This window comes from Zootoca vivipara, chromosome 17 (genome assembly GCF_963506605.1).
Source record: "Zootoca vivipara chromosome 17, rZooViv1.1, whole genome shotgun sequence".
Taxonomy (NCBI): Eukaryota; Metazoa; Chordata; class Lepidosauria; order Squamata; family Lacertidae; genus Zootoca; species Zootoca vivipara.
Genome location: NC_083292.1, coordinates 31,301,264 through 31,326,154, shown reverse-complemented (window position 1 = coordinate 31,326,154; position 24,891 = coordinate 31,301,264). Strand labels below are relative to the sequence as shown.

Below are 24,891 nucleotides of genomic sequence, written 5' to 3'. Positions count from 1 at the left end.
AGCTCTAGCTAGAAATAGGATTGAGTCTGATGGAGGAGAGCCAGCAGAGAGGGTGTTTTCTAGGCTGGGTGACTTCCAGACATGTGTTTACCTTGATCATGTTGCACAAGTGTGGAATTTGGGATTGGGACAAATAATTAAACAGGCTGAATATCTCCGGACTTTCTTTTGCTTTTTCAAAACCCTTATTTCCAGCTGTAAACATACAGTATCTTTCAACCTTTCCCGACACGGGACCTATCTTTAACCGAAAAAAGCAGGCAGGAATTTTTCTTTTTACCATCGATATAGAGGGGTAATACTGCTGATGCTCATTTATTTTATTGTGACCCACCTGAGACCAGCTTGTGAGCTGGTAGTGGGCTCTGACTCGGCAATTAAAGACTAATGAATAATCTGTGGATACTAGCAGGCTGAGGCTTGGGGGCCACAGACAATGCTGTGTAGAGGATTGGGCTGTGGGTGTTGGGTACACTACATAACTTACACCCTTTTCCATAAGAAGTGGGATGTGTATGAATTATTCCTGCAAAAGAAACTATTGAATGCATGTGAAGAGTGGTTAACATGTTGAGTTTTGGTACTTTCCTCCACAGTGCCTGTTTATGTACCCTTCACACGATACTCAAATGTGCTTCTTGTTACTGCCAAGCTTCAATTAATTATTTTGTGAATTGGGTATTTAAAAATACAATCTCTGAAATCCCTTGGAATTTCAAAACCCTGCAAAAAGGATGGGGATCACCTTTGTACCCTCCAGATGTTGGACTCGAACTACCATGAGCCACAAAGACTAATGGGGAAAGTTGATGGGAGTTGTAGTTCAGCAACACCAGGAGGGCCACAAGGTCCCCAGCCCCGGAGTAAAATGACAAAGGAGTACAGGACAGTTTAATATGCCTTCTGGCTTGCACTCTTGATAAAGACTTGAGGAATGATGTTATCACCCCTCTTTTTTTGTCCATTCTGGGTTGCCCACCCACTGCCAGAGTTTCCTTTCTCTTGGCAGATCAAGATGAGCAGGTGACAGCAAAGGTTGCAAGGTTTTAGCTGGGGCAATTAGAATAAGATCCAGTACTATTGAACCAAAACTCTAAAATGTATTTTATATAATCGACTTTTTATTTCTTTTCTTTGTATATTGTAGGGTTGTTTCATTGCTATGGCCGATGGCTGATGCAAATAAAGATTGGTTCATTCATTCATATGCTCCCAGCAGTCCTAAATAGGAAAAGAAAAAGGAATTATCACACCCAGCCATCCCTTTTAACAACACCTCCCCTTTAATCACCCTCCAAAAAATACCGCCGACAGCATTCCTCTCTCCTCCACAACTTCCTCCTCCCCGTAACCCACTTATTTACATTCCCGCCCTCTCCTCCTTCCCGGCCGCCGGCTCACAATACGCCCTATTTCCTCGCGGCTTTCCCTTTAAGCTGCCTCCCCTGACGCAATGCAGGTGAGGCTAGGCCAATGAGACGTCGGGCGGCGGCGCACGTGACTGCGGAGGGGGCGGGACCGGGGGTTATTTAAAGGGCCGCCTTTCCTATTGCTGCGGCCCTGGTTGCCGGAGGGAGGAGAATGCGCGTGCGCGCGGGGCCCGGGAAGTAACGTTCGGCGCTTGCCGTTAGAGCAGAAGAAGAAGAAGAGGGCGGGCGAGAGCGCTTGCGCGAGCGGGGCAACGGCGACGACTCAGCCCCGGGTGGAGGGAGACGGACGCCAGGCAGGAGCTGAGAGGTCGCAGCGCCGCTTCCCCTCCCCCACGTCACCATGGTGAGAGAGGGAGGGGGGCTTAAATGGGGAGGGGGCTAAGCGTGAGGTCATGTGAGGAGGGGAGTCTAGACCTGCCCCCCCCGCAGTGTGGCGTCTTAAGGAGGGAAGGGGTCAGGCCCCTTTTCTCAATGGAGGGCTATATGGGGAGGGGACCCTCTCCAAAATGAAGGTGTGTGTGTTGGGGAGGGGTCTTCCATGATGGAGGTCTTGCGATGATCAAGTCCAAGTTAAATAAGGTTTTTTAGGATTCACATCCCCTCCCCTAAATAGGATGTGCGTGGGCTTGTGTTAATAAAAGATGGGGGTGTCTGATGGGGGCGGAATATGGGGGCTTTTGTGGCTTTTATCATATTACTGGGTCATAGGGAGGGGGGCTGGAACATCCCACAAATGATGGCATATTATAGGGTGGAAGCTTAGGAAGGTGAAGAAGTGGGAGGGGGGTTCAAAGTGTCTTTCCCTCTCCCACCCCCTATTTTTATTTTTACCTATGTGGGGGGTTTGAGGAGCTGGAAGTGGATGGGTTAATAGGAGATGGGTGTAGAGGAAGAAAAAACTGTACATTTCCCCTCCCTTTGCAAAGGATGTGGGGGTGATGAAGTCTAAGGGGAATCTTTTAACTTCTCCCCAAAAGCATGAGGAGTCAAGAAAGGAATCACCTCAAAAACAGCTGCACCTGTGGAACACCCCTTAAAAATGAAGGTGGAAGTTTTCTTGGAATGGGCTAGGGCAGGCATAGGCAAACTCGGCCCTCCAGGTGTTTTGGGACTACAACTCTCATCATCCCTAGCTAACAGGACCAGTGGTCAGGGATGATGGGAATTGTAGTCCTAAAACATCTGGAGGGCAAGTTTGCCTGTGCCTTGGCTAGGGGGCAGAGGAGTCCCAAAAGGCCTCATAAAAGTATGCAGTGCTGGCAGAGAGAGACTGGGATGCTGAGAAGAGGATCCCTTAAATATGAGTGAGGATTTGATAAAAGTGTTGATAATGGGATAGTCGGGGGGTCGTCATATTCCCCCCCAAAGTGGGGTGCTCAGCTAAGAAGAGACAGTTGATAAAAAATGGAGCATTGGCAAGAAAACTCCTGAAGAAGGCAAGTGGTGTAATGATGAGAGAAGATGATAAAGGGGTTTGTGTGTCTGGAAGTGGGAAGAACATAATAATTTGCAAAATTCAGAGCAGGTGGATAGAAAACAGGGGTGCCTTTAAAAGGAGATTCTGTTGTGTGACTAGAAAACCTCCTCATTTTGAGGCCACTTGAACTGCTGAGAAAGAGAAATGGTAGTGGACACCTGGTGGGGGAGAAAAGAGGCTTGTGTATGCAAGGGGGGGGGTGAGAGTAATAAATGGGGGACACACCCTTCAAGGAGTTGTGTGCATGCTTGAGAGAATGACTGTGCTTAAGGCATCTCCTCACCCAAGTTTAAAAATGAGATAATGACAATATATAGACAAGGGTATATTTCAAAGTGAGGATGCATAAGAACATTGGACTTTATTGTGAGGAGTGGCTAGTAAATCAAAGTTTTAAAAATGCAAAATAATGTGCTTTGTAGAGATCCAGATCATTGGTCCATCTAGCTCAGTAGTGTCAATACTGACTGGTAGTGGCTCTCTGGGTTTTCTGGCAGAAGTGCTCCCCAGCCCAGCCTGGAGATGCTGGGGCTCCAACCAGGGACCTTTGGCATGCAAAGCAGGTGCTCTTCCACTGAGCTACTGCCTTTACCTAAGGCCTTGCACAGATTGAGAATGGAAATATAAAGGGAGCAGGGGTGAATCCCAAGACAGATGATGGGGTTGGGAGATGCAGTATGAGCAGACAGGAGGGAGGATCTCTGTTTGTTCTCCCTCTATCTTATGTGGTTTCCATTAAATAAAGAATTAGTGGAAAGACAGTTGAGAAACTGGAAAGAGAAGCTTCCCTGAGAGAGGATTAAAACTCCCCTTATGGTTATAAAAGGAGAATATTGAAGGGGTTGGTGTGATGTTGTTCACCCACCTTCTGATGAAGAGGGGAGGGGCACATATTCCCGAGCTCTGTTGTGTCCTCCGACTTTGAAAATGTAGACTGTAGCCTTCGTAGGGCAAATACCTCCCTCTCTCCTGTTTTTGTGCTTATACCGCTTTGTAAACCACCATAAATGTTGGTTATAAATAGAAAAATGCTAACCATCTAAAGTGGGTTATTGACACAGGAACTTGGAGCATGTGATAAGGCTGCATAAGGAAGGGTTAGAAGAACTTGAAGTAGGTGAGGTGGGAACCATAGGTAGCAGGAGCCCATCCAGGTTTGGAAGCGGGCAGTACAGGATGTGTGGAGAAGAGTGTCAGAAAGGAGCTGGCAACCTCATGTTGCCCTTCCTGAAGGCTGAAGGTGATGAACTGTACCTTGGGAAGAGCATTTGCTTTGCATGCAGAAGCTCCCGGGTTCAATCTCCAGGAAGGGCTGGGGGAGACCCCAAGCTGAAATCCTGATGAACTGCTGACAATCAGTGTTGACAGTCCTGAGCTTGATGGAGAAAGAGAAAGAAATGGGGTGTGGCTGTCATGGACCAGGAAGGCGAGGCCTGCAAAACTGACTGATTTTCTCTTTCTTCCCCCACCATCCTTCATGGCTTTCCTGCAGGCTGATCAGCTGACAGAGGAGCAAATAGCAGGTGAGAAATTATCTTGCTCCTGGGGACAGGAACATTGGCAGCATCTGTCAAAATCTAAAGGGTTGGTGGTACCAGTTGTGTGGCATAAATGCCAAGAGAGCCAGCAATCAGTGCTGGATTTGGTCCTCCATCCAAACGCTTGGCCCTGAATGTCCTCGCTAAACTCGCTGCCTCACAATCTCCCAGCCTTTGCTCCTTTTCTGTGTTAAACAGGAGCATGTGTAATGTCCTTCCTCAAAAGCACTTCTCTGAATACTGCTTGACCTCATCTACCCAACTGATTTGAACACTCAAAGGTAGCTGAGTGTACCTTGGAGGGAGGGGAGGAGCATGCTGATGTAGCTGCATCCTGAAAAAAAATGCTATTAAGACAATATTGGGTGTTTGGGCCCAGGATCTTTTAAGGGCTGATGCATTAGGGCAGTTCCATCCCCCAGCAAGACTTGGATAACCTGCATGGGGGAATACTAGCGTTCTGCCCCCAAACACAACCTGGGTACTCCTTCCCCTCTCCACACCTGCCGAGCAGGTTACAAATGTACTTAGCTAGCCCCTTTCCTTCTGTTTTCCTTTCTGAGTTTGGGGGCTGGGACTTGGGTTGCAGGGGGTAATATCTGGCCCTGAGCTGTCTCTCTCCCCTGCCTCTCTCAGAGTTCAAAGAGGCCTTCTCCCTCTTTGACAAGGATGGCGACGGCACCATCACCACCAAGGAGCTTGGCACCGTCATGCGTTCCCTGGGGCAGAACCCCACCGAGGCGGAATTGCAAGACATGATCAATGAGGTGGATGCTGATGGTGAGCTGGGCACTCAAGACTCTGGGGACGGGTGGGAAATGGGGTAGTGGTGTAACAGATATTGGATTTTCCTGACCCTCCAATTTGGATTGTCTTGTTTCTTTGGTCCATATATGTGGTGCAGGTGGGAAATTGACACATTTATTTTAGTCTTTGTAACTTGCTGTAGTGAAAGGTCTCAGGGTTGGGTAACAGTAGTTGCATCCTACAAGATGCATAAGCCCCAATCCTCATTGGTCAGGGCCAAAGTAGAAGATGGAAGTGAACATTTGGAGGGTGCTGGGTTCACAGCAGCCTTTTGGGTGGAAGCGACAGCAAGCTGTCCTTGTGTGCTGTTGAAACCTGGGCAGGAAGGTGAGGAGTTGCCTTCTTGAACTCACAGGCTGATCCTAGTGGAAGGACAGCCTGTGAGGATAACCCAAGTTCAATCATGGAACGTTGTGGCTCCTTCCTAAAGAGAGCAGGGCCTATCCGGCACTTAGATGGCCCTTTCCCCTTATTCCCCTCAGTTACTTGAACACACACCTGAAACTGGGTTTTTCCACCCACTGTGGTGTCTGGCAAAGCCGTTGTTGCCCTGTCCAGGGGGAAGAGGAAAGTGTTTCCAGTAGCCATTGTTCCCTTGAAAAGTATTGACCCTGCTAGGTGGGAGGGGGCAGACCAGCGGACAAGACTTCCATGTTGCTATACACGTGATCTCAGCAGCAGTTTTTTAGGCACAGCACTAAAGAGCTGACCCTTCTCCAGGGAATGGCACCATCGATTTCCCAGAATTCCTCACCATGATGGCTCGGAAGATGAAGGACACAGACAGCGAGGAAGAGATTCGTGAGGCCTTCCGAGTCTTTGACAAGGTAGGGGGGCTAATTTTGTGACGAAAAGATGTTTGCTAGGATTCTACACAACTTGTTCACTAGTGCGACCAGAGGGAGTAGCATTCTGCCACATGCTCAGCAGCCCTTTTCTCCAGTGGATGGCCTACAGCAGGAGAGATGCTTATCCCAGGTGTGGGGATACTTTGGCCCTCCACATGTTGCTGAACTACAACTCCCATCATTGGCAATGCTTGCTGGGGCTGGTGGGAGTTGTAGTTCAGTAACATCAGCCAAAGGTTCTGATGTATCCCAGCATATGAGAGACTCTTAATTCCAAGGCCTCAGGATAGGCTTGGAAAGAGATTTCCAGGAGCCCAAGGGTAGGAATTTTTGAGCTGAACCTGAATGCCAAAAGTCCGTTAGGTCACACCAGTCCTATAGCTAGAACAGTAAAACTAAGACCAGCTTTCTTGCTGGCTAGGTGCCGTTCTTCCTGGTTGGGATCAACACTTTCACAGAGGTTTTCCAGGCTCTCTGCCCTTTTAGCTCTGCCACCTTGTTTTTCTTTGAAGCAAAATTATTCCAGTGATTGGGGAAAGGTTGTACAATAGAAACTGCTGCTATTTAGCCAGAGATTGAAAATTGCTTAGCACGTTTCCTAGGAACTACTGGCGGCAAGACCCGTAGTGGTAAAAGCCTTAGTGTTGGCCATTATGATCCTCCCTCTTCTCACTACAGAGGATGGTTTGGTGTCCTACTAGAGATGCAGTTGGTTCACATGGGAGAACAGTGGAGCCAGCAGGCCTGGCTGATGCTCTGCGTGAACTGGGAATGGAGTTTTAAGTGCTTCCTAGACTCCTTTTGTGAGGTGCAGCTTTTCGGTGAGTGCAGTAACGTTCCTCACACATTCAGTCTCATTGAGTCGCTTTCGGTTTTATTCTGGGCGCCAAATAAGCCCTGGGGCAAGAACTCCATTTCCATCTGAATCCAGGCCACTTGGCCAACTGGCTAGGACATGAGGAATCTATTCCCCGGGTTATCACACATTTTCCCCCTCCCTTCTTTGACATTTGAGAGGAAATTGACTGGAGAAAATGTCAAAACAAAACAAATATGCAAATAGTTAAAAAATAACTTAGAATCAACTGTAAATTTGTAGAGAGGAGTGAAGAAAGGGTCTCTTCAAGGAAGAAAACATATTTACAGAGGAATAAAAGTGGAAGGAGAGAGGCAATAACTGGGTTAGAAGCCATGTGGCTTGTTTGGAAGTATTGTTCCACAGTCCACAGCGGAAAGGATCAGTGTCAAGTATGGGGGTTAAGAAAATAGGAAGAGCCTTTCTGTTGGATCAGGTCAAAGGTCCATCTGTTACAGCATCCTGTTCTTACAGTGGCCAGCAAGGAGGACCACAGCACAGCCACATTCTTTCCTTGCGTAAATAGTCACATGCATCTGTGCTGCTTCTTTATGTTTCTTTAAAAATGCACTAATTTGCTTTATGGGGAGAATGGACAAGCCTGCTGTGGATGGAGTAATAGGTTATTCTGGATGCCAACGTCTTCTGCCTCTCTCCCTGGGGACAGTTCTCCATGGTCTGGTCCTTTCCAGGTGTTGATGGATGGAAATTGGCTTGGCCCAGCTTTGTCTAATGCACCCTTTCCTGGTTCCACACACAGGACGGCAATGGCTACATCAGTGCTGCGGAGCTGCGTCACGTCATGACCAACTTAGGCGAAAAGCTGACGGATGAAGAAGTTGACGAAATGATCCGGGAAGCTGACATAGATGGCGATGGACAAGTCAATTATGAAGGTGAGGAGGGGAGTTGGGTGCAGTGGCATGTGGCACCACACAGCCTCTACCCTCTTGGGCAAGTTGTCTTTGTTTCAGTGGGTCTTGCTCAGGAATTATGGCCCACATAATTATCAGAGATTTGTTTAGAAAGATGGATGCTAGAAACTTGTGTAGATCTTTAAGAAAGCCCCAAGAATCTAATTTTTAAAAGTGATGGTTTTGAACTATAAAGCCTTACATGGCTCAGGATCTCGATACCTTAAGGACTGCCTCTCTCCCCATACAAACCAACCTGGACCCTGCACTTTTCATCTGGGGCCCTTTTCTATATCCCCTCCTCCCCGAGACTTTCAGAAGGTGACAACACAAGAACGGGCCTTTTCTGTGGTGGCTCCCCACCGGTGGAATGCTCTCCCCAGAGAAGCTCGCCTGGCACTGTCATTACATATCTTTAGGTGCCAGGGGAAAACATTCTTCTTTATCCAGGCCTTCATCCATTAAATAATCTATGACCTGTTAAATGTGGGGGGATTGTTACTATGATTATTTTATTATTAAGCTGTACATTATGTTTTGGTGCTGCGTAAACTGTGTTCTGCCCCAGGGTCTTTGGATGAAGGGCGGTATATAAATAGAAATAATAATAATGGATAATGATGATGATGATGATGAAAGGGCAGACTCTGGCCCTGGGACAAACAGTGCCCTGGGCGAGAAGAGCCTTCTGTGTGCCCCTCCCCCATGGTCAGATTTGCAGGGCTGCTCACATGCTTATGGGGACTTGGGCAGGTGTGGTTTGCCCGTGCTACAAAGACTGATGCATGTGTGTATGAAGTCGGGGGGCATATGAAACAATTGTTGCATGCACCGACTACATGGGAGAATCCTTGCCCGCAACACCTCCTTGCCCTGGGATCAAATCGCCTGAGAGATGCGCTTCAGTTTGTGGGGATAATGGAATAGGGTTTGGCTTGTGCTTCTCCAGAGTACCTCCTCCAAATTCGAAACCCCTTCCGGTGGAGCTTCTTTCGGCTTCCTGGAGCTACATCTCTTCTGGTTGTGATTTGCTGCTGGCCTCCTCTCTGCTGCTCTTGCAGGAAAGCCTTGTGGAGGTGTAGGCCTCTATTCTTCATCATGTTCAGCACACACAATGGCTGTGGCTGCAAGTCCCCCTCCCTGAGCTCCATCACTCTCTCCACAGCTACAAGAAGTAGGCCATTTGTTGGAATGAGGTAACCAGGCCGGCAAAATCCCCATGCCCAGAGTAAGGGTAGATTGGTCTCTTATCTCACTATTGAGTATTTCATTGTGAATATGAGGGTCAGATTCACGATGAATGCAGTAGCCCAAACGGAATCTTCAAACGGGAGAGCTGTACTTTTGTTGAACCTGCTCATGTATCAGCTGAAGAGTGACTTGAGCAGCTGGAATTTTGCAGAAGTCCATGGGGATACTTGGACATCCTTTACAAGCTACCAGAAGAGGCACTTACTGCCCACTGTATGGATCTTCACAGAGCACTCACTGATGGCAACCACTCCCACATCAATGGTGCAGGTATTTGTGCTAAGCTGGGACAAAGGGTCACTTTTGTCAAATTCTACCTCCTGGTAGAGATGCCTTGCAAGTACATCCATAATACCAAAATGACTCATGTCTTCCTAAACATCTGAGTAGCACTATGAAGTCTCCTGGCACATTTCCCCCCTACCATTGACAGTAGCAAGCACAGCTTTTCAGAACTGAAGCTTATCAAAAACATACTTTCTTTTTGTGCCAAAGTTGTTGATCTTTTTGGACAAAATCACAAAAGCTGTTTTTGAGCACTGCCGACATGGACTGCCATATGTCTGGGTATGTCTTGGAAAATCCAGACCTATGGCAACCCTAGGTAAGCACATAAAAAAAATCCATTATTTTTTTATTTTAAAATGCATAGGTAGGAGATGTTTAGAAAGGTGCCCGTCTCTTGAATGTCCTGATTTACTTTCCTTTCCTGTCTCCTTTGCTCCTGTAGAGTTTGTACAGATGATGACTGCCAAATAAGAGAAGCAGCTGCCACCCCATTCCCTTTCCCTGTGCAGAATGGAAGGACGTGTCTGCTTACCATAGAAATCTTCTCCAGCTCCTCCTGTCTGTCCGGCACTCAACGCCTCCATTGATGCTTTAGCGGTTTGTGGCCATTCTCTGCTGTCTCTTCCCCCTCCCTCTTGGTTTACATACTAGTGCCCGCGGTGGGTGCAGCTGGGATGGCAGGAAGCCAATGGAGAGCCCTGGCCAGGAGAAGCAACGCAAGGCCCAACTCCTAGCATTGTGGGAGGCCCAGTGGTGGAGAGGAACTGCCATAGTGAAGGCCGCCCCTCCACCCTTGGCTCCACCGCTGCCTTGCGCCTACGCTCCTTCCCTCTCCAAAGGCCACACCCCAGTTAGCGTGTAACCCTTGCATCCATGAACTGTTTTGTTCAGCCGAGTGCCTCCTTCCGCCATCTGCAGTTGTCTTCCTGGGAATATCTGCATATCTTGGGTATATTGTAACTGTTACACCTCTTAATAATTGTCGTGCCCTACCTCCTCTTCCCTTACCTTCCAGTGGCTTCAGGGAATGATTCTGTTCCATTCCAGTTGGTGTACGGTTTCTTTTTCTTCTTTTGAATAAAGTCTGTGTGTTTCAAAAGGGTGGGCCCAGTGTGCTTTGTCTAAAGACAGTTTGCTCCTTCAAGGCAATAGGCTGCAGCATCTGTTCTTCTCACCAGCTTGGAAACAAATCTCTGTAGAGATCCCCTTCCCATGCAAAGAGCTCCACAGATCCCTTTTCATTCTTGTCTTCCCAGAAACTGGAGAGTAGCATTTTCTCACAAGCTTCCCACCTTGTGTGAATCATCACTGGGACTGGTTCTCTTTTGGTTGTGGGTGGCTTAAAAATGGGGCAGACAGCCAATGGGGCACTTTAGCCTGTAGGGAGGCTTTATTTATGCATAAGGGGTGTTTATGATGACCTCAGAGCAACATCAGATTGGTGGAATTCAGAAGCTACTGCGCACTAGGAGTCCAACGTGGGAAAGAGTCCAAAAAGTGGGCAAGGCAAGAGAAGGAAATTATACACTGGCATCCAAAACTGCAAGTGTGGCCACAGTGGGGATCCATATGGGCAGACGGTGAGGGCTGCAGTTGGATCTCTGGGGCCTAATGAAAACACAATCAAGGGATCATCTTGAGTTCTGCATGTTAACCTTGACACATACCCTGTTCCAGGCCTCTTGCATCAAGCTCTGCAAATCAAACCAGAGGTTGGGTCTGCTCATCTGGATTTGCTGCAGGAATGCATCAACCGCACAATTTCCATGTTGCCTTTGGACTATCCTGGGTCTAGTATATACAGTATCTATGAAATAAAGTTCAGTCTGGCCAAGTTTATCTCATGACTGGTAAGTGCTCCGGTTTTGGCTAAGTGGGTGATTAGACCTTGCTGTTGCATTTGGTGACAACCTCTGTTGCACTTGGAGAGGGAGGCATAGGCTTCCCAGTGCCAAGAGTAAGACAAAACACTTTGGCTTCAGAGGTGATTTTTATTTTCAAATAAAAAATACACAAGGTTTGGTTGCATGGATGAGATGCCCCTGATGGCTGGTTCTTGGCCTTTTGTGCTGCTTAAGAATACATTCCCACTCAATCCTCCACCATCTCTTCAGCATAGAGTATGGGGGATATGGCAATTAAGACACACACACACACACACACACACGTACGTATAAACAGAAACACACATGGATACCCAATTCCCCAAGGAGAGGGAGCCCCCTCACTCCCCAAATGAAAAAAGCTGCCAAGTGCAAAAAAAACAACAAAAAAAAAACCGAGGGGGAGCAGCTGGCAAGACTCTTTTCGGTAAGCATCTCTGCTACAAATCTAAACTTTTTTAATGGCAGTTATTGTCGTGCTATTCCCAAAAGGGGAAATGTAGTTTTGGTACAGGTGTTGAGAATTCCTTGTTTGAGATCTTTGCAGTTTATTTAAATAGAGTTCCTTAGCTGAGAGTCCACTTAAAACAAGTTAGACAGTTCAAATAAGTAGCATAGATATATGCCCAGAGTTTCTCTGTTAAACACCGACCCATTCACACTGGTGACGAAGCAAGAATGGGTTCTCTGGGGAAGAACAGATAAATGTTTCACACTCGCTCACTCCCAAAGGGAATGGAAGCAGAAGAGCTGTTTTGGGACCCTCTCCCCATCATATTGTGACCAAAACAAACACATTTTCTCTCCTCTAGTCCATTTTCCTCAAATCAGCAAGAAGCATTTAGGAGCTGCCCAGGAAATCCAATTCATCTCCAAAAGAAATTGCACTTTTTCATGCCCAGGAAGGGGGAAAGGGTTTTTTTTTTTTTTGAGGGGGAATATTATCTGTGGTTTCACTTTCCTGCCCCTCAATATCAGTTAAAAAAGGCGGGTGGGTGGAAATTTTGTGAAACACAGAAAAGAAAGAATTTGTTTAAATATTTTCCCTTAAGGTGAAGACTTTATATTCTAACACCAAAGCTAGATTAGCTATAAATAGTGAGGTGAGAGCAGTTTTCTTCAGCTGTTGAGGATGTAAGGTAATTACTGAGGGAATTCAAGCTAGTTAAAAGGCTGACCTCACTGCATATCCTGGGTTGAATTGATACAGCTAGTTAATCCATGAAATAGATTTCAAAATTTCCACTTTTTGGGGTTGGCGAGGGAGGAACCTATTATTTCCCCCTCTCTGGCTTCAAAGTTACCAGGTAGTTTATCTCTATAATTGCACTTCCCTTTAAAGTGACTAACAATGCACTCCTATCTACGTCTACTCAGAAGCAAGTGCTATTGTTTCAATGAGACTTCCTTCTATGTAAATGTGTAAAAGATTGCTGTCTAAACCTAATTCTCCCCTTTCCTCTTATTTCAGGGCATTCTGGCATATTATTTTACTACAATAACATTTTCATTCCAGATTAGATAATCTAGACAGACGCATACACATGCCTTTCTATTCATACACTTGCTATATACTAGAATTTCTTAGATCTGGGCCTCAATAGTGATTACCACCTTAACACAGTTCTGCATCTTTAAGAACCTGCTGGATCAGGCCAAAGCCCTATCTAGTCCAGCATTCCATTCTCACAGTGGCCAGGCAGATGCCTATGGGGAACCCACAAGCAGGAAATGAGGACAGCAGTCTTCTGCTGTTTTCCCTCCCATTATTCAGAAGCATGGTGCCTTTGAGCTGGGAGGTAGTATACAGGCACTAGGATTAGTAGCCATTGATAGCCTTGTCCCCCTTTTAAAGCCATCCAAATTGGTGGCCATCAACTATGGCTGTGAGTTCCATAGTTAATTCCGCACCTTTTAAACCAGTCCTCCATTTTATCTGCTCTGAATCTCCAGAGTCATTGGCTGACTTCAGGTTTCAGTCATCCCCCCTTAATCTGATTAACAAATGTAGGTAATTAGAATCCCTCTACACCCCTATTCCCAGTGCTCCACAAACATGTACGAAAACACGTGCTTTTAAAAGCTTGGACTTTTGACAAAATTTGAACATAAGCTTTCTGCAACAGTAGTGTAAGCAAAATGGGGTTACAAAAACCCCACAAATTAATCATAGAATTGTAGAGTTGGAAGGGGCCCTCAGGGTCATCTCCTACCCACCTGCAATGCAGAAATCTCAACTAAAGCATCAGTGACGTATGGACATCCAACCTCTGCTTAAAAACTTCAAATGTTGCAACATGACTTTCACATTTATACAGTTACAGATGGGGTGGGTCTTTGTAGTAAAAAAATAAATCTGAATTTTGGAAATGGGATCTCTGTGCAAACTTCCAAGTTGTGATGAGCGAAGTTCTAAATTTCTGTTTAATGATCCTATCCAAGCTAATGCAATCAGGGTCCTGCTCTCAAATTAGAAGTGAGCAAAATTCAACACTTCCATTTTGTCTGTCTTAAAAAGTGGGAAGTAACTGGTTCTAACTAAAATCTGATTCCCAGTGCAGTTACAATGTGTTAACAGAATTGGATTTAACAATGTGATGAAGTTCCTTCCCCATCTTTCTACATTTTTTCTTGTTCTACCTCTTAAGTGAACAAGGAGATGGGACAGATTTCTGAAGCTGAGAGAGAGATTGATTTTCTCCCTTCCCACTGCTAAATTCAAGTGTGTTATCACACAAACTCCACCCCTCAAGCCTGCCTGCAGCATTTTTTTAAATAAACATACAGATATTTCTCTCTAAAAATATACTCTCTCTCTCCCCCTCAACATCCCCACCCGCTCATCCCATTTTTGTTTCCTGAAGTGCCTGAGCTTTAATATACAGAATCTCCCAGCACAGTAGATTCTGCTGTCATTGTAAGGCAAAAACCAAAGACCCTTTTTGCCTCACATTATCAGAAATTTGGGAAAATCCCTCAGAAGACATCTCCTCCCACCCCCTACCCCGCATTTCTGTAGAGGTTCCTATTTGGCTTGTTAACCCATTTGCATCCACGGTGCATCCTATATTAAATAAAGTGGTGAGTGATTCTGCCTGCCCCATCCCTGCGATACTAAGCCCTCGTTCCCTGTCTTGAGACTACTTTCAGCATGGCCCTGCTCCTTTGGGTTGTATTCCCAAGTAGACCCATTGAAAAAAGTGTTCCCAAGTTAGCATGCCCATTCATTTCAGTGGGTCTGCTCTGTGCATTTACTAATGTTAGAGACCACCCTCTCTCGTTTAACAATAGCAGGAGGTGCCGAAAATTTTCCTTGGCACTCAGCTGTGTGCCAGAAAAAAAACCTTCCTGTTTGTTTTTTGCTGTATTTTAGCAGCCTTTCCCAGGAGAAAATGTCTACACACACCCTCCCCCGATACATAGCTTTGGACTCAAGGGAGGCAAATCCACGTCTTACAAAAGCCATGATGAAGTTAATGAAAATAGCTCAGCTGTTTTTGGCTGGGTTCCTCTTCAATTGTAACCCCTGACCTTAAATCACCTGACTCCAGTCCCTCAGGAAAAGGGACCAGCCCCTCTTGTGCTTTCAGGGGGAGGGCTGGGATGGAAAGGCATCACCTCCACATGGCCTCCGCTTGATCAATGTAAAAAAAAACCTGCACATACAACCCAACCTCTCCTGGCCCCGCCTTTGCAATGGGATGGCAGGCCCTGAACCATCAGAAAGGGAACACAGATTTGGTATTTAAAAAGGTGTGGTGCCTTCTTACGGGGCTGCCTTATGGTCTCCTTGTTCTCACTACAGCAACTGCGTGCCCTGCAAGAAACACAAGGAGTCATCCTTTGGGCAGGGGGTGGGGGCTGCAAATCTTTCCCCGCAGAGAGAGTTTTCCTCCGAAATACGTGGGCCACTTTGGACAACAAAACAGACCCCATCATGAATGAAGGTGGGGGTGGGGGTGGAGGGAGGGGGCTTCCTCCCTCAACAGCAACATAGACAATAAATACCCACTTCCCTCCTGACCAAGCGATGCACCTCGTCTCCCCGGGGTGCTATGAGGGAGGGTCGTGGCAAACTCTGGGAACCTTGGCTTTGTGGGGGCGAGAAGAAGTCGCGGAGGAGGAGGAAGAGGAAGAGGAGGAGCTGCTGCTGCTGCTGCGACGGGCTTCGGCGCCAGTGCTTGACATTTTCAGTTTGCGTCGCTTGGCAAGGGGGGCGTGCTCCACGCTCTTCAGGAAAAAGCCTTCACGCTTGCCCTTGTTAAAGGCCTGGGAGAGGACAAAGAGTTGAAGCTTGAGGGTTTGTCCCTTTGTCTTTTGTTTCGAAACCCTAGCCACCTTTTTTTAGGCTTGTGGGCAAAATTTGGGTTTTCGATCTTTTCCCACTCCCCCACATCAGCCAACAACCCTCCTCCAGAAAGCTGGAAAGAAAGTGCTCACAAACACTTTGCTTTTCCAAGAGATCTGGGATCAGTTCCAGTAGAATTAAACCTATGTCTCTGAAAGCACACAGCTGAAAGAGGAAGTGGGGAAGAGTGGCTGTTTTCCCACTTTCCTCCTTCCACCCTGCATACTTTTCAAGGGAGAAGGTAACCGCCCTCGCTGGATAGCAAAGCTGCCATCCGACTGCCATTTATTCCTCTCAACACTCGGGCCCAACATAACACGCAAAGCAATGTTGGGGAAACAAGATGGCTGCTGCTCCGGAGGAGCTTTGCCATGCCTTAAGGTTCATAGGGTGAGTGTAGCCTATGAACCTTGCAGGCTGCACCAGCATAGGAGTGCCCCCTCAACTCCTGGCAGGATCCTCTGAACCCTGGTGCTCTCCAGCCATTACATTTTGTCTCATTCGGTTCCCCCAAAGAAACTTCCTGCTCAGGTTGTCCAACCTCTTACCATAAAAGCAACGTTGACGCCAGTTCGCACGGCAGGCCCTGAGCTCTCCAGAATGTCCGGAGTCATGAGAGGTGTGGAAGAGAGGGCACTTCCATCTTGGAGCCAGTCGCTGTAGCGCAAACTCGACATCTTCAGTCGCTTGACAGGATCCACTGTGAGGAGGCCTGAGAAGAAGAAGAGCAAGCGAGGAAGAGGGAAGATGCATTAGCATTGCTTACAGACCTTAAATCCCCAAATCCACAGATAACCCTCCCTGCTTCACCATTTGATTTGAGGGTTGTTTTTTATGGATACAAAGGAACTTCTTTCAGTCCTAAGCCTGGGTTCCCCCCCCCCAAAAAAACCTTCAGAATCTCAAGTGCAAAATGTTTTTACCTCATTTCCCTAGCACCAACAGAGCCCCCCCCCAATCTTCCCATTTTCAGACAGGAATACGCCATGTACGTTTCCCCAACTGGTGCCTTAAGTGTATTCCCCCATCACCTCTAACCAGCTCCTTTGCCTCTTCAGAAACGTTCTTCCAGGCCTCGCCTTCCAGGGAGAATTGTCCCTCCTTGATCTTGTGCATGATCTCGGCTGCATGGTTCGCTGCGCTCCCTTCCTGACTGCTGTGGAAGGGGACCTGCCCAGAGAGCATGGTATACTGGAGGAGAGAAGAACAGAAGGGACAATTTATGCAACCTCAAAGGGTTATCGCTATTTAAAAAAGTATTTGAGTGGTTTTCAAAATAAGTACAATTAAAAGCAATACAACTACAAACAGAAACACAGTGAGGAGTAAACTCAATCACTAGAAAACGTAACTTGTTAAAGCTGCATTTAAAAAAAAGGTAAAGGTAAAGGACCCCTGACAGTTTAGTCCAGTCGCGAACGACTCTGGGGTTGCGGTGCTCATCTCGCTTTACTGGCCGAGGGAGCCAATGTTTGTCCGCAGACAGTTTTTCTGGGTCATGTGGCCAGCATGACTAAGTTGCTTCTGGCGAAACCAGAGCAGAGCACGGAAATGCCGTTTACCTTCCCGCCGGAGCGGTACCTATTTATCTACTTGCACTTTGATGTGCATACCTGAACTTAAATAAGCACCAGGTTAGCTATTGGCGGGGCTTTCTTCAGCTGGAACTCACCGAAACTCAGTTCTGGCACGTCTCAGGTGAGTCCCATTGCCATTATAAGAGAACAAGGTAAATGCTCAGGGTGAGTTCCAGCACCTCTCTTTCTAGAAAAATGGCCCTGGCTATTGGGCTGCAAGACATCCATTTCTTTGTGAGGGCTATTATGTATCAATCCTCTCCTCAAGGATACATGTGAAGTCGTGAAGCACAATTAGAGTTTTCTATTTACAGAGCTGATAAAGGGAAGCCATACTTTCTCAAATTGGTCTTTCTTGACCAGTCCCTACATATAATATACCCTGCTGTGTTCTCTCTCTCTCTCTCTCTCTCTCTCTCTCTCTCTCTCTCTCTCTCTCTCTCTCTCTCTCTCTCTCTCTCTCTCTCTCTCTCCTTTGTTTTCTAGTTGTAAACTGTAATTGTCAGCTGCCCGGAGACATAGGGGTAGGGAGGGATCAAAATAATACAGAAAATCAGTAACTACAAGTAACAGAAAGAAAAGGAATCTCAGTTTGTTAAGAGTACAATGAAGCAAGTTACTAGCGCTCATGCTTTGCTGAAGGAAGCACAGGAAAGTGGTCAAGTACTACAAAGGGAGAAGGTGGTGCTGGATTTGGAGGGAGGTCCTGGCACTACTAATCAGGAATGGGATGGGATGCAGGGTTTGGGGTGGGATGCAATGAGGGGGTGGGGAAGAAGAGATGGAGACAGGATCGTTGTGTGGCAGGGGGCAGTGAAATCTGCTAAAAGAAGTTTCTGCACACTCATTTTAAGTTGCGCCCTACCCTGCAATCTAGGATGATTTAAGGCAAAATATAGGTGCTTTATTAAATATGTAAAGAGGCAGCAAGGCTGCTTGTGAAAAGGGAGAAGCCAGGAGAAGAGAAAGGAATGGAGGGGATTGTGTGATGGTGTCCCCCGCAGGGTAACCACAGCCCACAGGCCAGTCCCACTGACCTCTCTTCATTTGCACCGTGTCTCCACCTACCAAGATAACCCCCAAGCTCCAGAGGTCGCAGGACTCATCATAGCCCCCATCCTGCAAGAGTTCAGGTGCGGCATACTGCAGAGTGAAGCAGGGGGTCTGCATAGGCTGAGAGTTCTGGGGGCGCAGGCGGGCAAAGCCAAAGTCAATCACCTTCACGGGAGCTCCTTCCGACTCGTCCGCGTACAGGATATTCTAAGAGGGGTTGCACCAAAAACAACAGCCAGCCTGAGTCATCTCTCTCTCTCTCTCTTTTAGGGTAACAATCAACAGCCATGCCTAGACAGAGATCTTCTCAGAAGAGCACCCTCCCCATCCCTGCAGCAAACCACAGGTCCCATGCGCCAGCTCTTGTGAGTTCTCTGGTAGCCTCAGAGCTCTCATTTGTGACCAGCGGCCAGGCATGTGCCAGGTGTACCCAGAGCCCTTTGGGGCCAGTGGCCACACCTGGAATTTTAAGGGAGTTCCGTGGGCAGCAGTCACAAAATGGCTGCAGTGGGGGTGTGGCACGACACAAAAATGGAACTCACGTCTAAAAGAGCAGGAAAAGAGCCAGCACCACAAAATGGTGTGGACATGCCTTCCCCACCCCCAGGGAAAAAAAGACACTTTCATGTTTGCTGTGTGCTAGCAAGAAATCCAGCTTTTAACATGGCAGCAGCTATGTTCTGGAATGCTCTGCCTATTTGTACTGTTTTCAACACCTGATGAAAATGCTTTTGTTTGGGTGACCCAATCCAGACATGCAATTTTATAATGTATACTACTTAAACTCTGTGGATTAGGAGTTGCATCCAGCTAACTCCTCTCACGAGTAGACCTGCTGATGGCAAGGAGTCTGTTCTGAGTAGGAGTCAGGTGGATCCAACCCTTTATTTAAATTTTGATAATGCTATTACAGTGGTCCCTCGACTTATGAATTACTCGACATCCGTAGGTTTCGACTTACGAAAGGACAAATGGCTGCACGCCTATGAATTTTTCTACATCCGAACAGAAACCGTTGGCGGCTTTAAATGCGTTTGTTTTTTTTTACTTAAGAATTTTTCTGAATATATTTTTTCCTATGGGAAGCTGCGTTTCGACTTCCGAACTTTTCAACCTAAGAATGTGCATTCGGAACAGATTAAGTTCGTAAGTCGAGGAACCACTGTATTGTATATCCAGTTGTTTTTAGAGTCAGTGTAAATATCTTATACTATTTTATGTAAACCGCTGAGAGATTTATGTATTTATTTGGTCTATAAATGTTGCTAAATCAATAAAAACATCTTGTGGTCTTCACCAAGCCTTGCTTGCCGCTGAGTCCCAGAGAACTTAGGGGGAAAGTGTGTGTGTGTGTGTTTGTAAAAGAGAGTTTGCTTTGCTGTTGCGCTGTCATTTTCCAGGAGGCATCGGCAACCTCTTGTTGCCTGTTCTCTATCGTGGAGGCTGTGGTCCTCCTGCCACTCTGCTCTCCCCCGTTACCTCAGGCTTGAGGTCGCGGTGCACTACCCCGGCGTCGTGCATGAAGCTGATGGCGGAGACCAGGCTGCGCATGATCTGGCTGGCTTCCGACTCGCTAAAGTGCTGCTTCTTCTTGATGCGGTCAAAGAGCTCCCCGCCCCGGAGCAATTCCATCACCAGGTACGTGTGGTACTGTAGGGAAGGAATGTGCCAAGAAAGAGAAGAGAGCAGCTCAATCCAGGAAGTTCCGGGACACAGGGCGGTACTTAAGCCCAGAGAACTACCTGGGAATAGGGGGGGGGTGTCGCATCTGGCTCTGTGATTGGCAGGCAGCTTGGAGTGTCTGGATTGGCCAGCACGGGTTGACGTTCTAGGAGTCTGGCCTTCTTTCTCTTCCTTGCCCAGCCAGTAGAGCAGCCTCTTTAGCCCTCTCTCTACAGGGAGGGCAGAGAGATCCTGGCGTGGAAAATTCACAAGACCATTACCTGGTCATTATGGACGTCGTGCAACTTGACGATGTTCGGGTGGGCTTCGCAGATCTGCAAGGCAGCCACTTCGCGCTGTGTGTTCACTTCCATCCTGGATTAGGGGTTGGGGTGGGGTACGAAATGGGGTTGCTTTTTTATTTCAGCATCATACAAAGCAGCTATCAGGCACATGGAAATACACTGCTACTTAATCTTTACTGTCCCGCAGAGAGAGGTGAAGAAGGAGCCAATGGCTAGGACCTATAAATCAAACCTCCAATCCATTGGGGACATAAGAAGCGCCTGCCTGCTGGACCAGGCCAATGGCCTATCTAGTCCACTGTTCTCACAGTGGCCAACCAGATGTATGTGGGAAGCCTGCAGGTAGACTGCTTCTGAACCTGGGGGTTCTATTCAGCCTTAGTCAGTGATGGAACTCTCTTCTTCCTCCTCTGCCATGAATGTGACCAACACACTTTTAAAGCCACCTTAAGTTCTCAGAGTAACAGCCCCAAAACTTGTGGCAGTGAATCCCCTTGAACTGATTATGTACGGCGTAAAGCAGGTGTGGAGGAACCCTTGGCCCTCCAGGTGTTGCAGCAGCGCCATTCTGATGTTCTTATTGAAAAAGAAAATGTCCATTTTGACCTTGTTCAATGTCAAAATGCCCTGCGACTTTCTAGGCGGAATAATTCCTTTGGGAGGGGGAAGGAGTGTGGATGGCAGTGAAGAGGACCAAGTACCTTTTGCTGATTATCTTGACGGCGAATTCTGCCCCATTCTGGCGCTGCCGGCAGCGGCGGCACAAGGAGAAGCTGCCCTCACCCAGCGGCGTCTCTTTCAAGTCCATCTCATACTTTTGGAAGAACGAAGAATCCTGGACAGAGGAGGAGGAGCTTTAGAGCAGAACCTACGAAGAAAGAACTTCTCCCAAGCACACACACACCCTGGGGTGAGGGACAGTTTTGGCCCAGTGGGGTGGAGCATCCCCATCGGCCAACACTGGCAGATGGGCAAGACTACCCACTTGTCAATCATCTGACACCATAGCACTATCAGGTGACTGACAGGCAGGTGGTCTCACCCCACTGTCACAAGTCCGCCCAAGGCAATGGGGGAGAAACAGGATTGTCTCCAACTAAGTTCTACTCAGAGCTGACCCACTGAAATTAATGAACCTAAGGTACTCATGTCAATCAACTGAGTGTGAATTTCATAAATTTAATCTGCCTACATGCTTGAGATTAAATAGCAATAACAATAATGATAATCTGTTACGAATACACAATAAACCTGAAAATGAAAGATTGTTTGGACTTTTAAATGCAAAATAATAATAATAATGATACGATGATATTGGTGACCAGCAGCCAGGTACTTTGACAAAGCCTGGATAATACACAATAAAGCCTTTTAGGCCACCATTTTTATTTTTTATTTTTTAAAGCATCTCTGAAAGTGGATGGAAGCCTTCCAGCATTGCCTTCCTGGGGATACAGCTGCAGGATGTCTCTAGTTATGAATGCCCAGCCCTATGGATGGCTGGTTCCAGAATGTGGGACAATCAGGCTTTGGCACAGAGTCCATGGGGCAGCTCAGCCAGAGGGGTGGGGGGGAAGAAGTGTGTTTCTCTTGGGACAGCCCTCTGCTGACACAGCCCAGTCCCCTTCCTGCTTCACCATGGGCCTCTCCGCTGAAAACAGACCATTATACAGCTGCAGCGGTTGCCTCTGGAGCAGGCAATGAAGGTCTTTTGCCCAGGAGCCCACCAAAACTTATCACTGCAGGACAAGTAAGCCATTCCCGCACACCTGGCTTCTCCTCCTAGGGAGCTTTTAACCTAGACTTGGGACTGACAGGAACTATCCACCCCCAAATGTGAAAATGTTGTATGGGCATGCTTTGCTTTGAAGTGGTTGTCTGGAGAAGCCCTGGGTGGCACCAAACTCAAGCAACTTTGGTACTGTTGTTTTCTGCCCATCAGGGCACATTGTGGGAAGGATCAGAGAATGCTTCCCTTGGCAACTGCCCGGTTCTCCCTAAGGCACTAGCTCGTGGGCCAAATTTGGTCCACCAGGCCTCCTCATGTGCCCCGTGAGGCCATTTCCTCCAAACTACATTCACCTGCCCTGTGCCTGAGGTGGGGGCAGGTAGACAAACGTCTGGGAAACATGTTAATCCCGGCAATGACCCTGTGAGGTAGGTTTAGAGGCTGTGACTGACTCCAAAGTTACCCAGTGAGCTTCATGACCGAGTGGGGATTTGAACCCTGATCTCCCAGGTCCTAGTCCAACACTCTAACCATTATGCCACACTGACTTCCTAGAGTACTTCTGCTACGGGGCAGCGGTATAAATGAAGTAGGTAAATAAATATGGGGAAAGCAAAATGACATTTTGAAAAGGATCTGAAATATTTTCCTTGAAGCTTGAATTAGTTTTATTCTGGATTGTTTTCTTTGAGATTTTTTCTTTAAAATATAAAGTGGTATAGAAATGAAATTGACAACAACAGCAACAACAGAGCTGAACTCCCTACATATCAGCTGGTGAGTGGGGAGTTCAATCCTGCTTGGACATTATTCCATCCCTGTGGGCCAACTTTGACCGATGAGCAGAACCGGATGTCAGGGACTGGCAGGACAAAGGGGAGTGGTGGGAGGTACCAGCAGGGGAACTCTCAAAGGAAAACCCGGAGGAGGAAGGCTCAGAGCCAGGGGATTGGTGGTGGGACACAGAGGAGCGGTCAGAGGGAGAAGATTGGTGGGAGGAGGAAGCTGGAGGGGCAACAACAGGGGTTAGTGAGCAGGAAGAACCTGTGACAGGGAGCAGTTCAGTCTCCAAGACAGAAGCAGAGGAGGGGACTCAAGAGACTGCAGAAGAATCCCGGAAGTCTCCCCCTCTGGCTGCGACAAGCTCCCCTCCCCCCAGACTCCAAGAACGCACAGAGTAACAAAAAGAGCAGGTGTGCAGTTTGAGACTGCTTGGGGAACATCCAGGAGAGGAAGAGCCTTAAGGGTGGTAGGAGGTGGGGACCTTCAGTCCTGGCAACTGGCTGAGTTGTATTTCATGTCCTTGATTAAAGAGTTAATGTCACAGGCACCAGAAATTTGCTTCCCTTCTTGCTGACCTGCGTCTGACTCTACCCACCTGCCAATCACCTGGTGGTGGGGAGATGAAGATCTGGCCTGCTAGGCCAAAAAAGGTTCTTCAGCCTTGCCCTAAGCTCGAATGCTTTCACCACCAAGGCCTCAGCAGTTCCCCCCAACCTTCTGTGGCTCCCTGCGTCTCCCCTCCCAAGGGCGGACGTTACCTTCATCATTGCACTGCGGGCCACAGCAGCGCTTCCTGGGCGCTCCCCACCCAGTGCCGCTTCCAGAACATCAGCTGTCACAGCGTTGCGGTTGAAGAGGATGGAAGGAGCAATGAAGGAGTATCCCTTTAAAAACAAAATCCGTGCAGAGGGTGGGAGTCAGCAGGGTCCTCCAGAGTGCTTTACCCTAGGGCCTAGTACACGCATCTTTATGCACATTCCTTGGGCTGGGGAACCGCACTACGGAATTCAGAGAAGTGCAAACATTAAAGGATGGCCGTGTTACAGTTTGCGTATTGTTTTGGAAAAGAGCACATTTGATTACTTCGCCTTTCGATGCAAACTGCATCGCATATCTCCCCAATCCCTAGTCTGGAAGGGCTTTCAGCCTGCGGTTCCGTGTCAGGCCACCTGCTCTGCATGCAGGAGGTCCAAAGTTCAAGTCTCTTTGCATTTCATCGTAAGTCAGAGCAGAAGCACAGCATCTCTTCCGATCCCAGGACTAAGGTTAAGTTCTCTCTTAAACCGTCACCTGCAGCCTTAGGACATGCCATGTGGTTAAGGAGAAGATAACCACGATCCTGGGTTCAGGTGACATGCTAAATTAATATTTGGCTTAGCACTGACCTAAAAAGATGATAGAGGAGTAAAACAGCTGCCATCTCCTCCTTGGGTTTGTGCGAAACCACGGTTTGGCCTAATGTGACATGTGTATGCAGCAGATTTATAGATAGTTAAGAGCTACAGAAACCAATGGTTTGACTCAGCAGATGGCGGCTTCCTATGTTCCTGCAGAATATTTGCACATTTGGTTCTAGGCGGCTGCAAATTAGAGAAGGAAAATGAGGAAGCTCAAGACTGCAGCTGAAAAAACGAGCAGCCGGGAGAAACATGGAGGGTTTTTAAAAAAACCCAACCCAACAAAGGGGAAAAAACAGAAAAGCACTTTCTTTCTAACGATGTGCTCCACATAATGAGGAAGTGTGTGCAAGATACTTCTTGAAAATGATCAGATTAGGAAAAAGAGCTGCATTTGAGCTGGGAAACGATTCTCATCTGCAGCATGCCTCAAACGACATAAACATTTAAAAAAATGATTTCAATGTAGGGCTCTGGTAACATTGTAATCAGTTGTTAGCTGGGCAATTGATCAATTATACCTGCATATATTTGGGTAAGAGGGGAGGAATTCTAAAAGCATATGAGCATACTTTTGTTGCCAGATTTTGCATGCCTATATCACTGCAGGCCCTGTCTTAGAACAGACATCCCCCTTTCTCACACAGGAAGAAATGACTCTTTTGCCATCAAAAAAACCTTTTCTTTTCTTTTCTTTTAAAAAAAGGTTTCTAATTTATTTGTCTATGTAAAGTGGCGGGGGCAG

The 24,891-nt window shown here is 47.3% G+C and overlaps 2 protein-coding genes across 4 annotated transcripts in view; one reads left to right on the top strand and one right to left on the bottom strand.

The window, feature by feature from the left end:
• Window positions 1–1,551: 1,551 nt before the first annotated feature.
• LOC118076518 (calmodulin-1) lies at window positions 1,552–14,068 on the top strand. Its single transcript, XM_035099335.2, has 6 exons — window positions 1,552–1,773; window positions 4,400–4,430; window positions 5,082–5,225; window positions 5,973–6,079; window positions 7,717–7,852; window positions 9,852–14,068. The coding sequence occupies exons 1-6, from the start codon at window positions 1,771–1,773 to the stop codon at window positions 9,878–9,880; spliced, it is 450 nt and encodes a 149-aa protein (XP_034955226.1). The 5' UTR covers window positions 1,552–1,770; the 3' UTR covers window positions 9,881–14,068.
• Window positions 12,162–24,891, bottom strand: part of RPS6KA4 (ribosomal protein S6 kinase A4) — a 39,013-nt gene continuing 26,283 nt past the window's right edge. For all 3 annotated transcript variants that reach the window (XM_035099333.2, XM_060269789.1, XM_060269788.1), the window contains exons 10-17: window positions 23,508–23,633; window positions 20,939–21,072; window positions 20,214–20,307; window positions 19,750–19,920; window positions 18,286–18,477; window positions 16,672–16,831; window positions 16,189–16,352; window positions 12,162–15,561 (exon numbers count right to left, since the gene is read on the bottom strand). In XM_035099333.2, the coding sequence (XP_034955224.1) occupies window positions 15,346–15,561; window positions 16,189–16,352; window positions 16,672–16,831; window positions 18,286–18,477; window positions 19,750–19,920; window positions 20,214–20,307; window positions 20,939–21,072; window positions 23,508–23,633 (1,257 nt within the window). In that variant the 3' untranslated portion in view covers window positions 12,162–15,345. The remainder of the gene's footprint in view (window positions 15,562–16,188; window positions 16,353–16,671; window positions 16,832–18,285; window positions 18,478–19,749; window positions 19,921–20,213; window positions 20,308–20,938; window positions 21,073–23,507; window positions 23,634–24,891) is intronic.

Bases quoted from the DNA above. Each gene is read 5' to 3' on its own strand.
- LOC118076518 (XM_035099335.2), top strand. The intron at 6,080-7,716 runs GTAGGGGGGCTA...TTCCACACACAG, and splicing joins CCTTCCGAGTCTTTGACAAG to GACGGCAATGGCTACATCAG. The intron at 7,853-9,851 runs GTGAGGAGGGGA...TTGCTCCTGTAG, and splicing joins TGGACAAGTCAATTATGAAG to AGTTTGTACAGATGATGACT.